Here is a 15380-nt window from a genome sequence, read left to right as displayed (position 1 = left end):
GAAGATACCACTATTTGGCTATTGTTTACTTTGTGAGCAGGATAGAAAGTGAGCCACAGTGGTTTATTGCCTTTCATTAAACTAGCTCATGGCCTTGTCCTGGTGGTATAACAAAATATCCTTCCTTCGTTAAATCACTGTGACCTCTATACAAACTATGAGGAAGACAAATAATGATTGTGTGCACCATATATCGACAGGGGACCTGGATTCCATTTACCTTTGTCCCTGACACATGCAAAATTGTACATACACACACATCTTTATTGTAATGAGATTTATATAAATCAGGGTGTTTATGATCTTGTGTGAGCACCCTTAGTGTTCTGTCTTGCTAAAATGGCTGCCCTCTCTGACATATTGGAAATGACAATGTTGATAAACCATCCAATTTGGTCATCTAAGTCATCTAACCTATATACATATTGTCCATATAAAATAGTCTGAACATCGCCTGTATGTGCAATTTTGGTGCTAATATTGTTAGTTTATGAAAGTCTGGGAGGATTTTGTGTACATAAATGTTCACCTTTTTTGATCCCTACTGTTTTTTCTCAGACTATAACAGTAGGATTTTCTCCCTGTTTTCTGGGTGCCTGTTTATATGCCCAGGGCTCTGAGAATCATCCTGTGATACCCACACTTGAGGTGCAGCTCTATAATAAATCAGCATGATTCAGATTTACTTAGAGATGGATACAATCTTAATTGCTCTTAAAGGCACTCAACCATTATCTGGGAAATGAGACAAGTAAGGAAGGAGTCTATGTCTCTGTGTATTTAAGTATCTGTGAGTATGCTGACTCACCCCAGTTTGTAGTCATCAGGGAGGGTGATGCCTTTAGCAAAGCCACTTTGTGCTTTGGAGATGTGCTTTAGGAGACTGGCTTTACTGATTCCATATCCATTCAGCACACAACCCCCATACACCAACTTGATCCCCATTACATCTAAAATGCATACACACGGGCATGTGTGACAAAGAAATGAGCACACATCCCAGCTTGCGCGTGCATGTGTGCATGCACGCATAGACACACAGTTAGTAAGAACAAAGAGGGGAAAAAACACCCTAGGCTGGACACTCCACCCTTTACAGCTAGCAGGAAATGTGCAACATGTACATCATCTGTACATGTGTGTTCAGGGTTTTTAACAGCAAAAAGTGCACTATTGTTGTTTGAATGTATATATGGGCTGCTTTATTTGTATCTACAGTATGTGTGTTAGAGTGAGTAAACATGTACCAGCACAGACTCTGGTCCAAAATTATGTCTCAACACCGGCAGTTTTTGCTGTGTGTGTGTCATGTAACTGTGTCAATAGCATACTTCACAAGATGAAAGATCTTTGGAGCACTAAAACAATTTAAGATCCATAATTTATAAGCTATTAGTCAACATCTGCTTTTGCCATATACTTTTAATACCTGTAATAAAGTTCTGTTTCTGGAGATATCTGTTTTACTGAAGAAAATCAAATGTTATTTTTTGTGAGCATTAGAACTAGGAAAAATAAGGTACTATAAAATTTGTATTTATTTCTGCATCCCATAATACTATCAAATGTGACATTCTAGCAAATGCTAAATTACTACTGGTTTTAATATTTCTAGCGGTTCTGACTACAAAAAAAAAGGTTATCCCTGTCATTTGACTTTAAAGGAGCGATGTCATTTTTCCAGTGATTCCTCACGTTATGAAACAGCCATTATACCGACACCTAGTGGCCAGGATCTTTCAGAAATTCTGTACTAAATCTATTTTAAACACGACTGCCTCCATGTTGGGGTCCCGCTCTATGGAGCATAAACTGGTTCAATTGATAACTGCAAAGCAAATTTATTCATTATCTCATGTGATGGGCACTTTATAGAAAAATGTAAAAATAATAAATAATCACTTTAAAGAGTTTGCAACTGTTGGTGTTGACATTTATTTATTGCCCCTTTAATGGCATGTTAGATGTGAAAATAATTATTCCAAATTCATAAAACCTACATACAGAATAATGCAGTTTTTCATAAAATTAATATTTTCTCTCTACTCAAAACTATTTGATTACTATTAAGTCAAAATTCCAAATGAAACAGCTTATTAAGCACAATTAACAATTACAGAATGCACTTTATCAGCTAAGATAATAAATGACTTAAATGTTCATATCCTTATAGACTGAAGCATTACCATAAATGTGTTGATCTAATCATAACATCACTTCATTATTCATTTCCTTTCATATAAACATTCTGTATTTAGACTGTGCACGTGTGTGTGTGTCTTATACCATGTCTGTCTGTCTTATTATAAGATGATGCTCTCATTATGATGAGATCATTATATGATGCTCTCATTCAGGAAACTGAAGTTGATGCTCATAACCATATGATTAGAGATGGTTATTGATGTGTTCATTCATCTAAAAGCGCGCACACACACACACACACACACACACACACACACTTTATTAAACACCTACCTTGTAGGCATAACTTGTAGTTGTAAAGTTAGAACTATGACCAAATTATTATTATTTTTTAAAATATCATATAATGCTTTATCAACAGTCAGTTTCTAACATTTGGACTTTTGTTCTCTGGATAATTTTAAATAGCAGACAATATATCTTCTGATTGGTTAAGATAAGCTCAGAGTTGAACAGTTTTTGCCATAGATTCTGTTAAATTCTTGTCTGGATGTAGTTGTGTGTTATGCTTATTTTACACTTCTTCTAGATATCAACACTGATTCCTGATTCAGCAGCTTTACTCTCATACCACAAATTCTAGACCTTAATGTTTTATAAGCCATTAAGACACCAGAAATTAGTTCTGTATGTAGTTATTAATATCAAGGTTTTCAGAACTTTGAAATCAATAACTAACAAAAAACTTACCTCAAGTAAATTGATGTTCAGACACAAAGATGGACTCAGAACTGTGTCACTTTCAATTAAGTAGTAGTGTATTATAAAATATATTATTTAAAGATGGTATTTATGCAAAGAGCAATTTTTTTTGGAATGGGCTTAATATTGTTCTGAGTATGGTCTCTGCTGTTTACATCCACTTGAGCAAAAAACTAGGGTAAATGCCTGGATACCTTTATTTATATATATATATATATATATCTTTTATAATGACATATTTTATAATGACATCTGAATACTGTTAGTACTGGAAATCTATATTAAAAAGAGTTGCAGTATGTGATGCTTGAAAAACAATTACTATGCAAATTTTAGAACACTTTATATACTAAATCTGATGGAAAAACACCAGTTTCTACCTCAAATATGAAAGATTCACAAAAGAAATGTAGATGTTGTATGAAAGAGATATCCTCTACTCTTAACTGTTTTCCATAACATATTTTAAATAGTACCCATCTAATATTTTCCCTCTTTTGGACCTAGCTGCAACATTTCAGTTTTTCAAAAATGTTTGATTGAAATGACTTTTAAAAGAAAAAAATGTACTCACCAAAAAGAGGACATAGCTGAGGGAATGTCAAGTCCCTAAAAATACAAGCAAACACAACCAGTGTAGACAGACTCAGTCAAAACAGAATATGAAAACTGAAAAGAGAAAAAACATTGCCCCACAAATCAAGACTCGCAAAGAAAATAGGAACATTATCCCAAATATATGGATCACATACCTCACAGTAGTCAAAACATTTATTCTTATAGTCTTCAGAAGCAACAAATACTTTCTCTGACCAATCATACTTTCAAACTCAGACTCTTCTTTGAGGACAGTAAAGGCAATATAAGGCTGTGGACCTCTTTTAATGCAAGTTGAGTATTAATCTCTCCAGATTTAAGTGAATCCAGGTTGATGTCAATTAGTAGGTAAATTATATGGCATGCGGTCATGTGGTATAGCTTCATTGTGCATCAACGTACAGCCGAACAGCTCATGTTTAGCCTTTAAACACTTATTCTGGTGAATACAACATTGAGCACATTGACAGTTAAGATCTAGTTTTAAACTTTTAGGAGACTGAACCCATTAAATAAAACCAAGAAACACAAAGTTTCTAAAAAATAATAACTTTACAAAATCTACTTTGATACATTTAATCAATACATAAGTACATTCAAATAAACAATATTAAGCAAAATAAATAATTCAATGCTGCATATTAAAATAATAGCCAAACTTCTCCCAGGACCTTAAAGCATATCAAATACTGCCATGAATTCATCTTCCTCCATCTGTAGAACCTCAAGCAGGTCTTCCAGGCTAAATGTCAGGAAATCATTGTAGCTATAGTTGTACTTTTGGAGACTGCATGTCAGAGCTTGCTTTCCCTTCCTCTTACTGCACTGGTCCCAGTGTTTTTCTTGGTCATATAGTCTCTGCTTCTCCTGATCAGATAACACTTCATAGGCTGAAGAAAAGAGACAGACATATCACATAAATGTTAAATGATGTGGCATGCAAATGGTAATGAGTGCTTGAAAATGTATATCTGTGGACTGGATGTATAAACATGTGCGAGTGTACACACCTTGAGCAAAGTGTATGAAGAGCTGTTGTGCATTCGGGCTGTGGTTCTTCTCGGGGTGGAGCTTGAGGGCAAGCTGGAGGAAAGCTCTCTGTATCTCTTTCTCTGACGCGGAGCGAGGAATTCCTAACACTGAGTAATAATCGCCTATACACTCACCATACACGGAGAGCAGCAGAATATGCATGACACATGCATATTCTGCCAGTGCCAAAGAAATGAACACATCCAAAGGCGCACACACACAATCAATCAATTTACCTGATAGCCAATTAAACAGTCAAGCGGTGGTTAACTTTTATGGCATCATTTTTATGAACAAAAGCATAACTGGTTATATTAAACAACTTTGTGACATTGTTCAGTGCACTTTCAGATCACATTACGTACTCAAGATATCAAACCACGTTGTGGCTTTTGGCGACAAACTGCAAAACAAAGCCAAAAGGGTTTGGCGTAAGATATCTTAATATTGTTACGTTCCACTTTTTCTGTTCTTTAATTTATAAGGGTAGCCACAGTTGCAAAAATACAAAGAAAGCGTGCATCCAGATTAGGTGCTGTACCAAAATATACATGTGTTTCCAGAAATTAAATAACTATGCTACGAAGACTAGAAAATTGGTTTTTATCTCTCCATTTCATCATCGAAGGCGACGGTTTACCTTTATAAACGAGGCAAACAACCATACGTAGATCAAGGCCGACCTCCAGCCGCTAGATGGCCTACTAACTTTCTCAAAATTATTTCCTAGTAGTTGCGTCCAACTCCAGTCCAGCTCGTTGGGTTGCGACGAGTGTAAACAGACGGCAATGGCTGCCGAAGGGGGTGGAGGCAATAACAACAACAACGACGAAATGGGGAACCACTTGCAACTCTTACCAGGTGTGTCTGCTAAACACCTTGCCACTTCTTAACTGTAGCCATGTACTAGCAATGTGCAAAACATATCTACTCAAGTACTGTGCTCAATCACGTAATTTGTTTTTGCATTAAACGGACATTGTTAAGGCCACAGTGCTATGCTAGGTTGCCACCAGGCATTCGGAAATTACATTTAACTAGAACCAAAAAAAAAAAAACCCTCATAAGTAACTGCGTGTGTCTGACAGTTCAAGCAGTCAGTTTCAGTTTCAGAAACGTGCTCTTCTGTTAGCTAACCTAGCTAAAGGATTAAAGTGCAAAACCTGAAATCAGACGCTGACAGTGCAGAAATGTGAAAATGAAATTTATTACATTTGTCCAAACATAATAATCTTTATCTCAGTGTAATTCAAAATTACCATGTAACATTCGGAAAGATGCATGTCAGAACTGTAATATTTTGTTACCTAGTTTTATTAAGGACTGACGAGAATACGGATATTGCTGCAATGTTTTATAGCTAGTTCAGTGAGCAACCTTAGAATTTGAGAAGTGATTACGATGAAGCTATTTTTGCTTACTGGTTAATAAATCGGTGTTAATAGGGGAAACCATGAGGCATGTGATCTCCGGTGAAGTCGGTTATAATTATAACTAAAACTTTCTTTAGAAAATGAGGAGGAGGAGGAGGAGGAAGATGAAATGGAAACAGAGGATTGTGATGGTGAGGATGCAGAAAAGCCGAGCATCATCAACTTTGATCCCAGCCTGCCGACTTCGCATGCTGTGAGTGACATTTCAGTGACATTTTAGCTAGCTACATGGAGAAAGTATATTTCATTTCCATTTCCAACTGACCAACTAAATCAAATTCTACATACAGCCTTTTGTATCATCACTAATTTAGCGTTAATCTAGGAAAATTCTGGTTATAAGAATATAAAAATGTGTGCATTGTGTGTTTTAGTATTTGGGCTCAGATATGGAGGAGTTCCATGGCCGCACTCTTCACGATGAGGAAAGTGTTCAAAATCTGCCCGTTCTCCCTCATGCTGCTCTCATACTGATCCCAGGCCAGACGCTACCTCTGCAGCTTTTCCGACCACAGGAGGTCAGCATGTTCCGCAACCTGGTCAGCCATGACCGCACATTTGCTGTGCTTGCACACAGGTAACCATAATGCTTGCACATTTTTGATAGGTTTTGATTTAAAAAATAGCCCAGTTTTCCAAAGTAATATAAATATGATTTAGAAGATACTGTGTGTTTATGAAATTATATAGTATTCAAATATTATTCCATTATAATATGTTAAAATTGTTTTGATTCAGGGATATTGCTGTTTAGGATAGCTTTGATCTTTTAATACCTTTTAAAAGTAAGGTTGGTGCAGCTCTGTTGGTAAAACACTTGGACATATAAAGGCAACTTCTGAAATCAGACTTTCCCTGCAGCCCTGATACCAGTGATGGGGAGCTAAAGGCAGAGTTTGGGACAACTGCTGAGATCTACGCCTTTCGTGAGGAGCAGGAGTATGGAATTGAGACAGTGAAAATCAAAGCTGTTGGGCGTCAGCGTTTCAGAGTGCATGACATTCGCACACAAGCAGATGGGTGAGATCTTAACATGGCACAAAAATGCTAATATGCAATCTTAACAAAGCATAGTACAATGCAATACATCTGAAGAAAAAAAAATCTCTCTCTCTCTCTCTCTCTCTCTATATATATATATATATATATATATATATATATATATATATATATATATATATATATATATAAAATGTCATTTATTTATTTGCTTAAATTTCTTTTAAGGATTCGTCAGGCAAGGGTGCAAATTTTGCCTGAGAGGATTCTGTTAGATCCTCTAAGTGCACTGCAAGTTGTGCCCCACTTACACACACACAGTCCACCCATGAAACCCACACAACCACAAAGCCAAGTACAGTGCTGCAAGACTTACAGACAGGTAACATTTCACTGTTTATGCCCCAAATATTGCTACACTATTGCTGCATTAAGCAAGCACAACACACATGCTTTCTCTCTCTGTTTTCCTCCCTTCCCCAGAGGAAGTTGTATCCTGCTTGTATGACCCCATGGCCTCCCTGGGTATATGCCCTGTATGATTCAGTGAGTGTACACATTCCTCACATTCCCTCCAATACATACACAATGACAAATATACACATACATATAAAGGAAATATACAAACATGTATGATTCATATATCTTTTATGAACATCTGTCTCACCACTGCAGGCATTTCATGGAGGTTTCTGTTTATTTCAATTGTTCAAATGTTATAGGAGACTCTAATGACCAGAGTAAAGAGACAGCTTCATGAGTGGGATGAGAATCTCAAGGATGAATCTCTGCCTACAAATGCTATAGGTATAACTGCATAACATTCCATGCAAAATCCTCACAGATGAATAGCACATGCCATGCTCTTCATATGCTGAAATCTGTTGTGCAAAAAGTGTCTTTTGAACAAAAGCACATTTATTCCTGAGCTATTGAAGTAAGGCAATCTCCTTTATTAAAGAGGAAAGAATCAAACAAGAGCATGCTTCCCTATTGATGACAAAAGTTTGCATCACCAAACAAAAAACAACAACAACTGATTGCTTAACTGCTGTTCATTACTGATAATAAATAGTGACACCCTGACTTGTAGAGTCATCATATTATAAAACACTGCAGTATTTAAATATCTGTGAAATCTTTGTTGTATGGCTAAAGTACTGCATGTGTGCGCGCATATCTTTCTCCAAAGATTTCTCCTATAGGGTAGCTGCCTGCTTACCAATAGATGATGCTCTCAGACTGCAGCTGCTGAGGATTGGTAGTGCTATTCAGAGACTACGCTGTGAACTGGACATAATGGACAGGGTGAGTGGGTGGGGTGCATGTAGGAAGGAGAGGGAGGGAGTGTGCACATGAGTGCTTTGGGTGGTTGTGAATTTTTTTCAATGGCATGGGAGATATTAATGAAAAAAAAGTGTGTAGTATGACACTGCTGTGTGTTGCCTGCAATTACAGTGCACCTCTCTGTGCTGCAAACAGTGCCAGAACACAGAGATCACAACCAAGAACGAGATCTTCAGGTGAGACTTGCATTACCCTCATCAAAAGCAAAGAATTTTAAAAATGATATAATGAAATAGGCACTTTGATGCATTATATATTTAAAATGTATTCTATATATAAAATGTATTACACATTTTTGAGATTTTTCTTACCTTACTGTTGTGACTTACACTTACCACTAACCAACTCAGTTAATTCAACTACATTGCTTGTACAACACACTACATTGTTTGTTTCTCTGTAGTCTGTCTCTGTATGGACCAATGGCAGCTTATGTGAATCCTCATGGGTATGTTCATGAGACACTGACTGTATACAAGGCTAGCAACCTCAATTTGATTGGAAGACCCTCTACACTGCATAGTTGGTTCCCTGGGTGAGCATTTATGTGTTTGTGCAAGAATGTGAGTATGTCTGTGTGCTTGTGTGTGTGCTTGCATGTGAATTATTGAGATTTTTGAGATAATGGCAGTGTGTTGTTAATGAATGCTTGCTGTAGCTCTGAAATAATATAGTACTACATGTATCTTTTGGAATCATTAAGTATTTGTAATTTGAAAGGGCATAAATAAAAGGTGCAGAAAGACAATCATCTTAAATATTGGGAAAATAAGCAAATTATGAAAATATATTTATCACACATATTTTAGATTAAAGCCATATGCCTGATTAATTATATATTTTGGCTGTTTTCTACATGTAGATCCAGTTGAAAGTGCTGAAATGTGTGTGTTTAGGTATGCGTGGACTATTGCTCAGTGTCGGACCTGTGGCTCTCACATGGGTTGGAAGTTCTCAGCAGTAAAGAAAGATCTGAGTCCTCCACGCTTCTGGGGTCTGACTCGTTCTGCCCTTTTACCCACAATCCCTCAAGGCGAGGAGGGAGTGGAGGGATCACGCTTGCTCTGCCTGTGACCTCAGCATGGCTCATGACATATCAATCCACAGTGCATAAGAACACAGACATCCACTGCTTCAGTTGTCCTCCACCACCCCCTGAAACATCACACTCCAGTCTGAAGAGAGAGCAAGAGACAGTACCAAGACATAAGAGACAGGAAATGAAAAATGGTGAAGGAGGAGTAAAGGGTCAGAGAGGGACAAAAACAAACTTTGTAATTTTCCTTACAGTATCAAAACAAATGGGCAACATTAGGCATCTTATCAGTTTAAATATATTTTACAATCTGACATGTTTTGCTCAGTTTTTGCTGTAGTAACTGCTGCGCTCAATTAAGCAGACTTAAGTGTATATAGTGACATACACTTTGATGTCCATAGCAACCCCCTCCCACTTTGCAAAGTAAAAGTTCTCATTCTTATGGATGAGTATCATCAAAAGGGCATCAGATGGTTTTTTGGTATCATGTTCATGAATGGGTGTTCTGTAAAGGGGATGGGCTTTGGCCATTATTGGCCAAAGAAAGATGATTTTATTAAAGTTAATATAGAGAAAGGGGACATTCTATACACATAGGTGTGCCATGTGTGGTACTGGATGCCACAGTAACTGCTTATGGTGATGCTATTGGGGCATAACTGTTTATTGTATTTTTGTATTTTAAAAAAATATTCTACTTTTCCCCTTTCCCGCATCTCATTTCGGACAATGAGAATGTGAATGAATGTATGTGTTATACACTAAAAGTTTTTGTTAAGAGATGTGTTAGTAGAAAGGTTTATGTATAGCTCAACTTGGGGAAGCCAGACCTCACATTTCTGCAAAATGGAATATAAATAAACACTCCTAACAAAGCCAAACATCCTGTGAATATTTCAGGAGCTTCACATAATGAAATTAGATAAACCAAATGCAATCTACGGGCCACTGACAATGATATATATGTCAAATATTTGAATGATTAAAGCTTTTAAGTTCACCTACATAATAAAATAATTTTGGAATGTATATTTGTATTAGGAATACCTACAGTTGGAGATATATTGAGTGCATTACCATGCTGTTTGGAAACTGGTAAAAAGAGACACCAAATTAAACTGATAGTTTGTGTATCTACAACTCACAACACACTTTATTAGAAATATAGATGTATTAGATATCCAATGTAGGCATACGCTTGGAGACTATAGGCTGTTGCCATTCAGGTTTTAATTACCTATACTCCAGTTCTTCCTCTAGTCACTTTCTGATGACAAGATATATTTGGGTGGTAGACTGCTCTCAACGCAGTAGTGACACTGAGCTATGTTTAAAAAACAAAACTAAAAAACAAGGAAGAAACACTGCTGTGCCTGATACAATATCAATGTGACTGCTGTATTTAAAAATGGTCTCCCTCCCAAATAACACCCAGTAATCATAATGTCAGAGATAGGGGTAGAAGGTGACATTAATTCTGAATTGCAACAGATGGGTCTAGCTGTACACTTATAAACTAGATGTACCCAATAAACGGTTTTCTAATTGTTGATGAGAATATGAGGTAAGCCTGTGGATCCATCAAAAAAACATTAGCTAGAAACCTCTAAGGACATAGTTCCACTGATTACATATATCACCTATATTGACATCACTCATGCAATTCTGTGAAGGAATATGAACGGTATAAAGACCTCTTCATAACAAGCTTCCACTAGTGATATGAACAACTCGTGACGTGCTTCTTCGTGATCTGATCGTGTAATCAAAACAAACTTCAGTCACGTAGGACAGCTAACGCTAGCTGGATTACTTTGTTTTAGTTAGCTACTTTTATGAACAAGTTTCATTGTTATTTTGGATATTACCGCAGTTTTATTGCTTGCCTAGAGAACGAAACTACTCTTTTAGTTGAATTCGGTAGAGTGCATTCTTCGTTAGCTCTAGTTGTCGGCATTGTGTTGTATTCCTTTGTAAGATAGATGGCTTGCTAGTCGTCTTAGCTGGATTGCTGTATCATCGGTTTGTTGACCATGCCTCAGCCCCAGGAGGCTGAGAGGCAGCAGCCGTTACGGCTTGTCCGATCATTACCTAGTCAGATCGAAGCTCCTGTGGTCTTCTGTAACCGCAGTCCTCGCATTGTTAAGCTATTTTGGATCAACTTTCACGGAGAACCACAGTCTTACGGAGCGCTACAGCCATTGACAGGAAAGAGAATAAATACTTTCGTGGGTAAGTAGCGATAGTGTATCTAGCTTGCTAACGCTGGCTAGCTAACCTACCTCACTGCATTAGCCTTAGCTGTGATTCGATTCAGCTTGACGGTGAGCATAGGTAATGTTAGCAAGCTAGCTGAGTGACAACGTATTGGCCCACAAAATCGCACGTTGCCACCTCGATATACAGCGGTTTGAGGAAAAGAATACTTAAAATTAAGAGCAGCTGCCCAATATCCGTGACATGATATTATTAGAAGTACGCGGTTGTAATGACGTCTTTTACCTATTCAGGTAATTTCGACGGGTTCAGACTTTTTTGCAACTGTATGATTAGAATGGATAATAATTCCCTTTTCTACTGCTAGGTATCCTCATGCACTGTGTACAAATCAGTCATAAGCTCCCAATTCGTACTACACACTAATACTTTAAGGTGTGTGCTACATACTGATCTTAATAGTACGGGTTAGGCGAGTTAGTACACAAAATATTAACGATACTTTTCACTATGCTACTTGAAAACGACATAACGTTCCGGTAGAAATGTTACTTTATTTAATAACCTTATGTGTAGATTTGTTTTCTTTTTAGACAGTTGTTCTGTGAATTAAACCGCAGCCATCACAAGTTTACCACGCTAAACGGTGATATTTCACGTGGTATACACTGACATTAAAATGCGTAACGGAATACGCTCCCTCTGTGGGACTGAGTAGCAAAATATTTATAACACAGCTGCGTTTAAGGAAAACAGCGAAACCGGTTGAGCTCGATAGCTATCCGTCCAAATGACCAATAGAATTAATGGTCCACGGACATCGGCAAGTGGCCAGGAATCGGGTTTCCTGACATACCTGATTTCGATGCCGGGGCATAGGCCTTTTTTTCAAAAATGTCTACCCGCTAGTAGTGCCAACCTTTCCGTTTTGCATTGTATGATGGGACAATAGTGTCCCTTCAAACCACACTCAAAAACCGACCAGTTCTAAGCATGCATCTTGGATTTTTGATTATACTGAAATTTGTCCATTTTTACTACATTATATACTGAAAAACTGCTTGGTATTAGTAAATGGGGATGCCGCCATATAGTATGTTATTTAGGCATAAAAGGGACATAATTATGAAGGTACTTGAGCATACACAGCTTTTCAAGGCTGACCAGTATTAAAGGTGATGTTAAAATCTTTGTTTACTTTATTTCTGATAGGGCACCCATGGATGTTTCGTGATGCTGAGACTGATGATCCAATGTTGGTGAATAGTAAGGAAATGTACTTGCCCAGTGCCTTGGAACGTGGTCAGTTGTCGATGGCTAACATAACACTACCAGGTAAACTACCTAGTTAAATTAGTGTGTCCATGTGAATCTATGGCTTTGGCTTTTGTTTATTTAACTGGGCTCTTGATTTGTTGTCTAATTGCTAAATTGTATTATTGTATGTTTTTTATGTGATGTGGCTGTTCTCTTCCATATTTCCGTGTGTGTGTGTTAGTGTTTTCTTTGAGGGAGCGTTGTCTACAGGTAGTGAGGCAGCTGGTGCGTAGTGAAGATTTCCCTCGTTTAGAAATTGCTCGGTGTCTTCAAGAAGAGCTTGCTCAGAGACCTGACATTCATGCTGATCTTTGGAGAATCAGCCAGAGAGTGGGGCAAAGACTTCTGCAGAACAGAGAAGCACAAAACACTTGAAATTCTGTTTGTTAGTGATAAAGTGGCTGTTTTAGGGGTATTCAACAGAAATGTAGCCCCAGAAGAAGACGGAACAGGTCACAACAGCAATGAGAAGACTGGTAGCTGATAGTGGAATGGTATGTGAAATGACTAACCAATGGACTAGTAGATGAGGTGAAACTTGGTGTATTGAATAAACAATTGTGAACACACACACATACAGACACAAACCCAGACCCAATCCCAAACAAACAGGCACCACTCCCTACAATCAGTAACTATATACATACATATAGATAGATATAGATGTGTGTACAAATTTACAAATGCACCACATTGCTATACTAGCAAGCCAATTTCACACACAAATACATTGCTGTACTATTCAGTCAATTTATGCACAATAATTTGAAACTGACATTTAAAGATCGGGGGGGAATTCACCAGCAGAAATTTGTTTGCTTGAATTGAGGAAACTATATTCACAAACTAAGAAATGCAAATTTGTAATATGTTAGTGTTACCTTAGAAACATTTACCTGTTAATTCCAAAGTGTTGTAAAGTGAAAAATGACATTTAGCTTGTAATTTTGATGACTATACCTTTCAATTTCTACCAAGACAGTTAGCCTGTGCCCTTAGCCAATTTTACCATGGATTTGAACTTTTTTTTAATGCTTTTTAAATGTAAAAAACAACTATGGAGCAGATTCCTCTACTTAATAACACAAAGTAAAATCTATATTGATTTCAATTTAAAAGGCAAAGGTTACTTTGTAAGAAAAACATTCCTAAACTTATGTGAAATGCACCCATAAGAAAACCAACATACATCAGAAGAAATGTATGTGTAATACTTTTGTGCATGTATGTTTCACACATTAAAATAAGACCAGTTACACTCGTGTGCCCGAAGGACCTTCTTAACCTTCAGAGCGGGGCTAGCAGCTATATTTTGAGGCAGTGGCGTAGGTTTCATATCAGCGGGGGATGGGGAGGTGGTGGTAATTCACTAAATCGGTGTGAGTTAAGTTTCTTTTTTATCTTTTTTTCTATTACGCATTTGAAAATTGCAGGACTGACATAGGTTAATGCATTACAAATGTCTGAAGCATTACGATGACGGGAGGGAAGCTGACTTTAATTTTTCTTAATGTCTTTATTTGGTCTATTGTCGTTGATTAAAACTAAAACGGTAGAATTTGAAAAAAATAAAATACAATTCACCATAAACAATTGGTATATATTAATTATTTCAAATATTTATTTCAAATAAATAATAGGTCAGCTGGCCAATTGAAGCTGTCAAAATCCCAGAGCAAATCATTGAGATTTGCGTCGTTCTTTGGGGTATGAACGACTTCACTGCTCACACGTGGCCTCTGGCCTAAGTACTGTAGCGGTTGACCCGACTTGAATCCTTCTTGTCTACCAAAAGATAAGGGTAGGTGCAGGTTCGATCACATGATGTTGTATCTTAACTAGGATTGAACTACTTACAAATTGTTTGCATTTTGTAAGTATATTACGAGCTAAATGAAATGTATGAAGGGTCGATCGAGATCGGCAGAGTTTTTGGCAATTTATCATTACTGGATAGCCATGGCAGAAGGTACCGTGTTGCGTCAAGTATCGCAAAGTGTTTTCTTCTCATGCTTTACATTTTAGCTGACACTTATCCAAAGCCACTTACAATTATGACTGAGTACAATTTGAGCAATTGAGGGTTATGGGCCTTACTCAGGAGCCCAACAGTGGTAGTGGTGGGGCTTGAACCAGCAACCTTCCAATTACAAGAACAATGAACAACATATATCGTAGACATAACTAATCTTAAACAGCTAGCTTGATAACAAATTTAGCATTTTGACTGGGATAACGAATTGGTTAGCTAAACTAGGTTACTTCACATATCTAGCCAACTAACGATGGCTAACATTAGCTAGCTAGCTAACTAACTAGCTAGCTACTTGTGAATTGACATCAGTTAATTAGCAGACAGGTTACTAAATTGGTTATTGATTAGCTACGTTAGATGCAGAAGTATTTAATTATTTTTAAACGATTAGTTATTTTAAAATAACCACTTTTAGGTAAGTAGCGGTTTTGGTCTTTTGTTTCATTCTGTGAGTGTT

At 37.2% G+C, this 15380-nt stretch overlaps 3 protein-coding genes across 3 annotated transcripts; 2 read left to right on the top strand and 1 right to left on the bottom strand.

The window, feature by feature from the left end:
• Positions 1-4174: 4174 nt before the first annotated feature.
• On the bottom strand, positions 4175-4698 carry zgc:152986 (uncharacterized protein LOC101884054 homolog). The gene is made up of 2 exons (XM_027007804.1): positions 4515-4698; positions 4175-4394 (listed from the first exon to the last, which is right to left on the bottom strand). The coding sequence occupies exons 1-2, from the start codon at positions 4696-4698 to the stop codon at positions 4177-4179; spliced, it is 402 nt and encodes a 133-aa protein (XP_026863605.1). The 3' UTR covers positions 4175-4176.
• Positions 4699-5286: 588 nt separating this feature from the next.
• crbn (cereblon) lies at positions 5287-10235 on the top strand. The gene is made up of 11 exons (XM_027007905.2): positions 5287-5397; positions 6047-6162; positions 6344-6546; positions 6831-6989; positions 7197-7350; positions 7452-7514; positions 7691-7775; positions 8161-8276; positions 8427-8491; positions 8719-8850; positions 9212-10235. Exons 1-11 carry the CDS (start codon positions 5325-5327, stop codon positions 9387-9389), a joined length of 1344 nt encoding a protein of 447 aa, XP_026863706.1. The 5' UTR covers positions 5287-5324; the 3' UTR covers positions 9390-10235.
• Positions 10236-11070: 835 nt separating this feature from the next.
• Positions 11071-13999, top strand: vhl (von Hippel-Lindau tumor suppressor). Its single transcript, XM_027007805.2, has 3 exons — positions 11071-11586; positions 12784-12906; positions 13070-13999. Exons 1-3 carry the CDS (start codon positions 11388-11390, stop codon positions 13261-13263), a joined length of 516 nt encoding a protein of 171 aa, XP_026863606.2. The 5' UTR covers positions 11071-11387; the 3' UTR covers positions 13264-13999.
• The last annotated feature ends 1381 nt before the right edge of the window (positions 14000-15380 follow it).

Source organism: Electrophorus electricus, chromosome 3 (assembly GCF_013358815.1).
Source record: "Electrophorus electricus isolate fEleEle1 chromosome 3, fEleEle1.pri, whole genome shotgun sequence".
In the NCBI taxonomy this organism is placed as follows: domain Eukaryota; kingdom Metazoa; phylum Chordata; class Actinopteri; order Gymnotiformes; family Gymnotidae; genus Electrophorus; species Electrophorus electricus.
The sequence above is the reverse complement of the archived record's forward strand: the minus strand, read 5'-3'. Positions and strand labels throughout refer to the sequence as shown.

Coding starts and splice junctions, on each gene's coding strand:
- zgc:152986 (XM_027007804.1), bottom strand. CDS start 4,698: ATGCATATTCTGCTGCTCTCCGTGTATGGTGAGTGTATAGGCGATTAT. Junction 4,395..4,514: donor CTTCATACACTTTGCTCAAG/GTGTGTACACTC, acceptor TCTTTTCTTCAG/CCTATGAAGTGTTATCTGAT.
- crbn (XM_027007905.2), top strand. CDS start 5,325: ATGGCTGCCGAAGGGGGTGGAGGCAATAACAACAACAACGACGAAATG. Junction 7,776..8,160: donor TCTGCCTACAAATGCTATAG/GTATAACTGCAT, acceptor CTTTCTCCAAAG/ATTTCTCCTATAGGGTAGCT. Junction 8,492..8,718: donor ACCAAGAACGAGATCTTCAG/GTGAGACTTGCA, acceptor GTTTCTCTGTAG/TCTGTCTCTGTATGGACCAA.
- vhl (XM_027007805.2), top strand. CDS start 11,388: ATGCCTCAGCCCCAGGAGGCTGAGAGGCAGCAGCCGTTACGGCTTGTC. Junction 11,587..12,783: donor GAGAATAAATACTTTCGTGG/GTAAGTAGCGAT, acceptor TATTTCTGATAG/GGCACCCATGGATGTTTCGT. Junction 12,907..13,069: donor GGCTAACATAACACTACCAG/GTAAACTACCTA, acceptor TGTGTGTGTTAG/TGTTTTCTTTGAGGGAGCGT.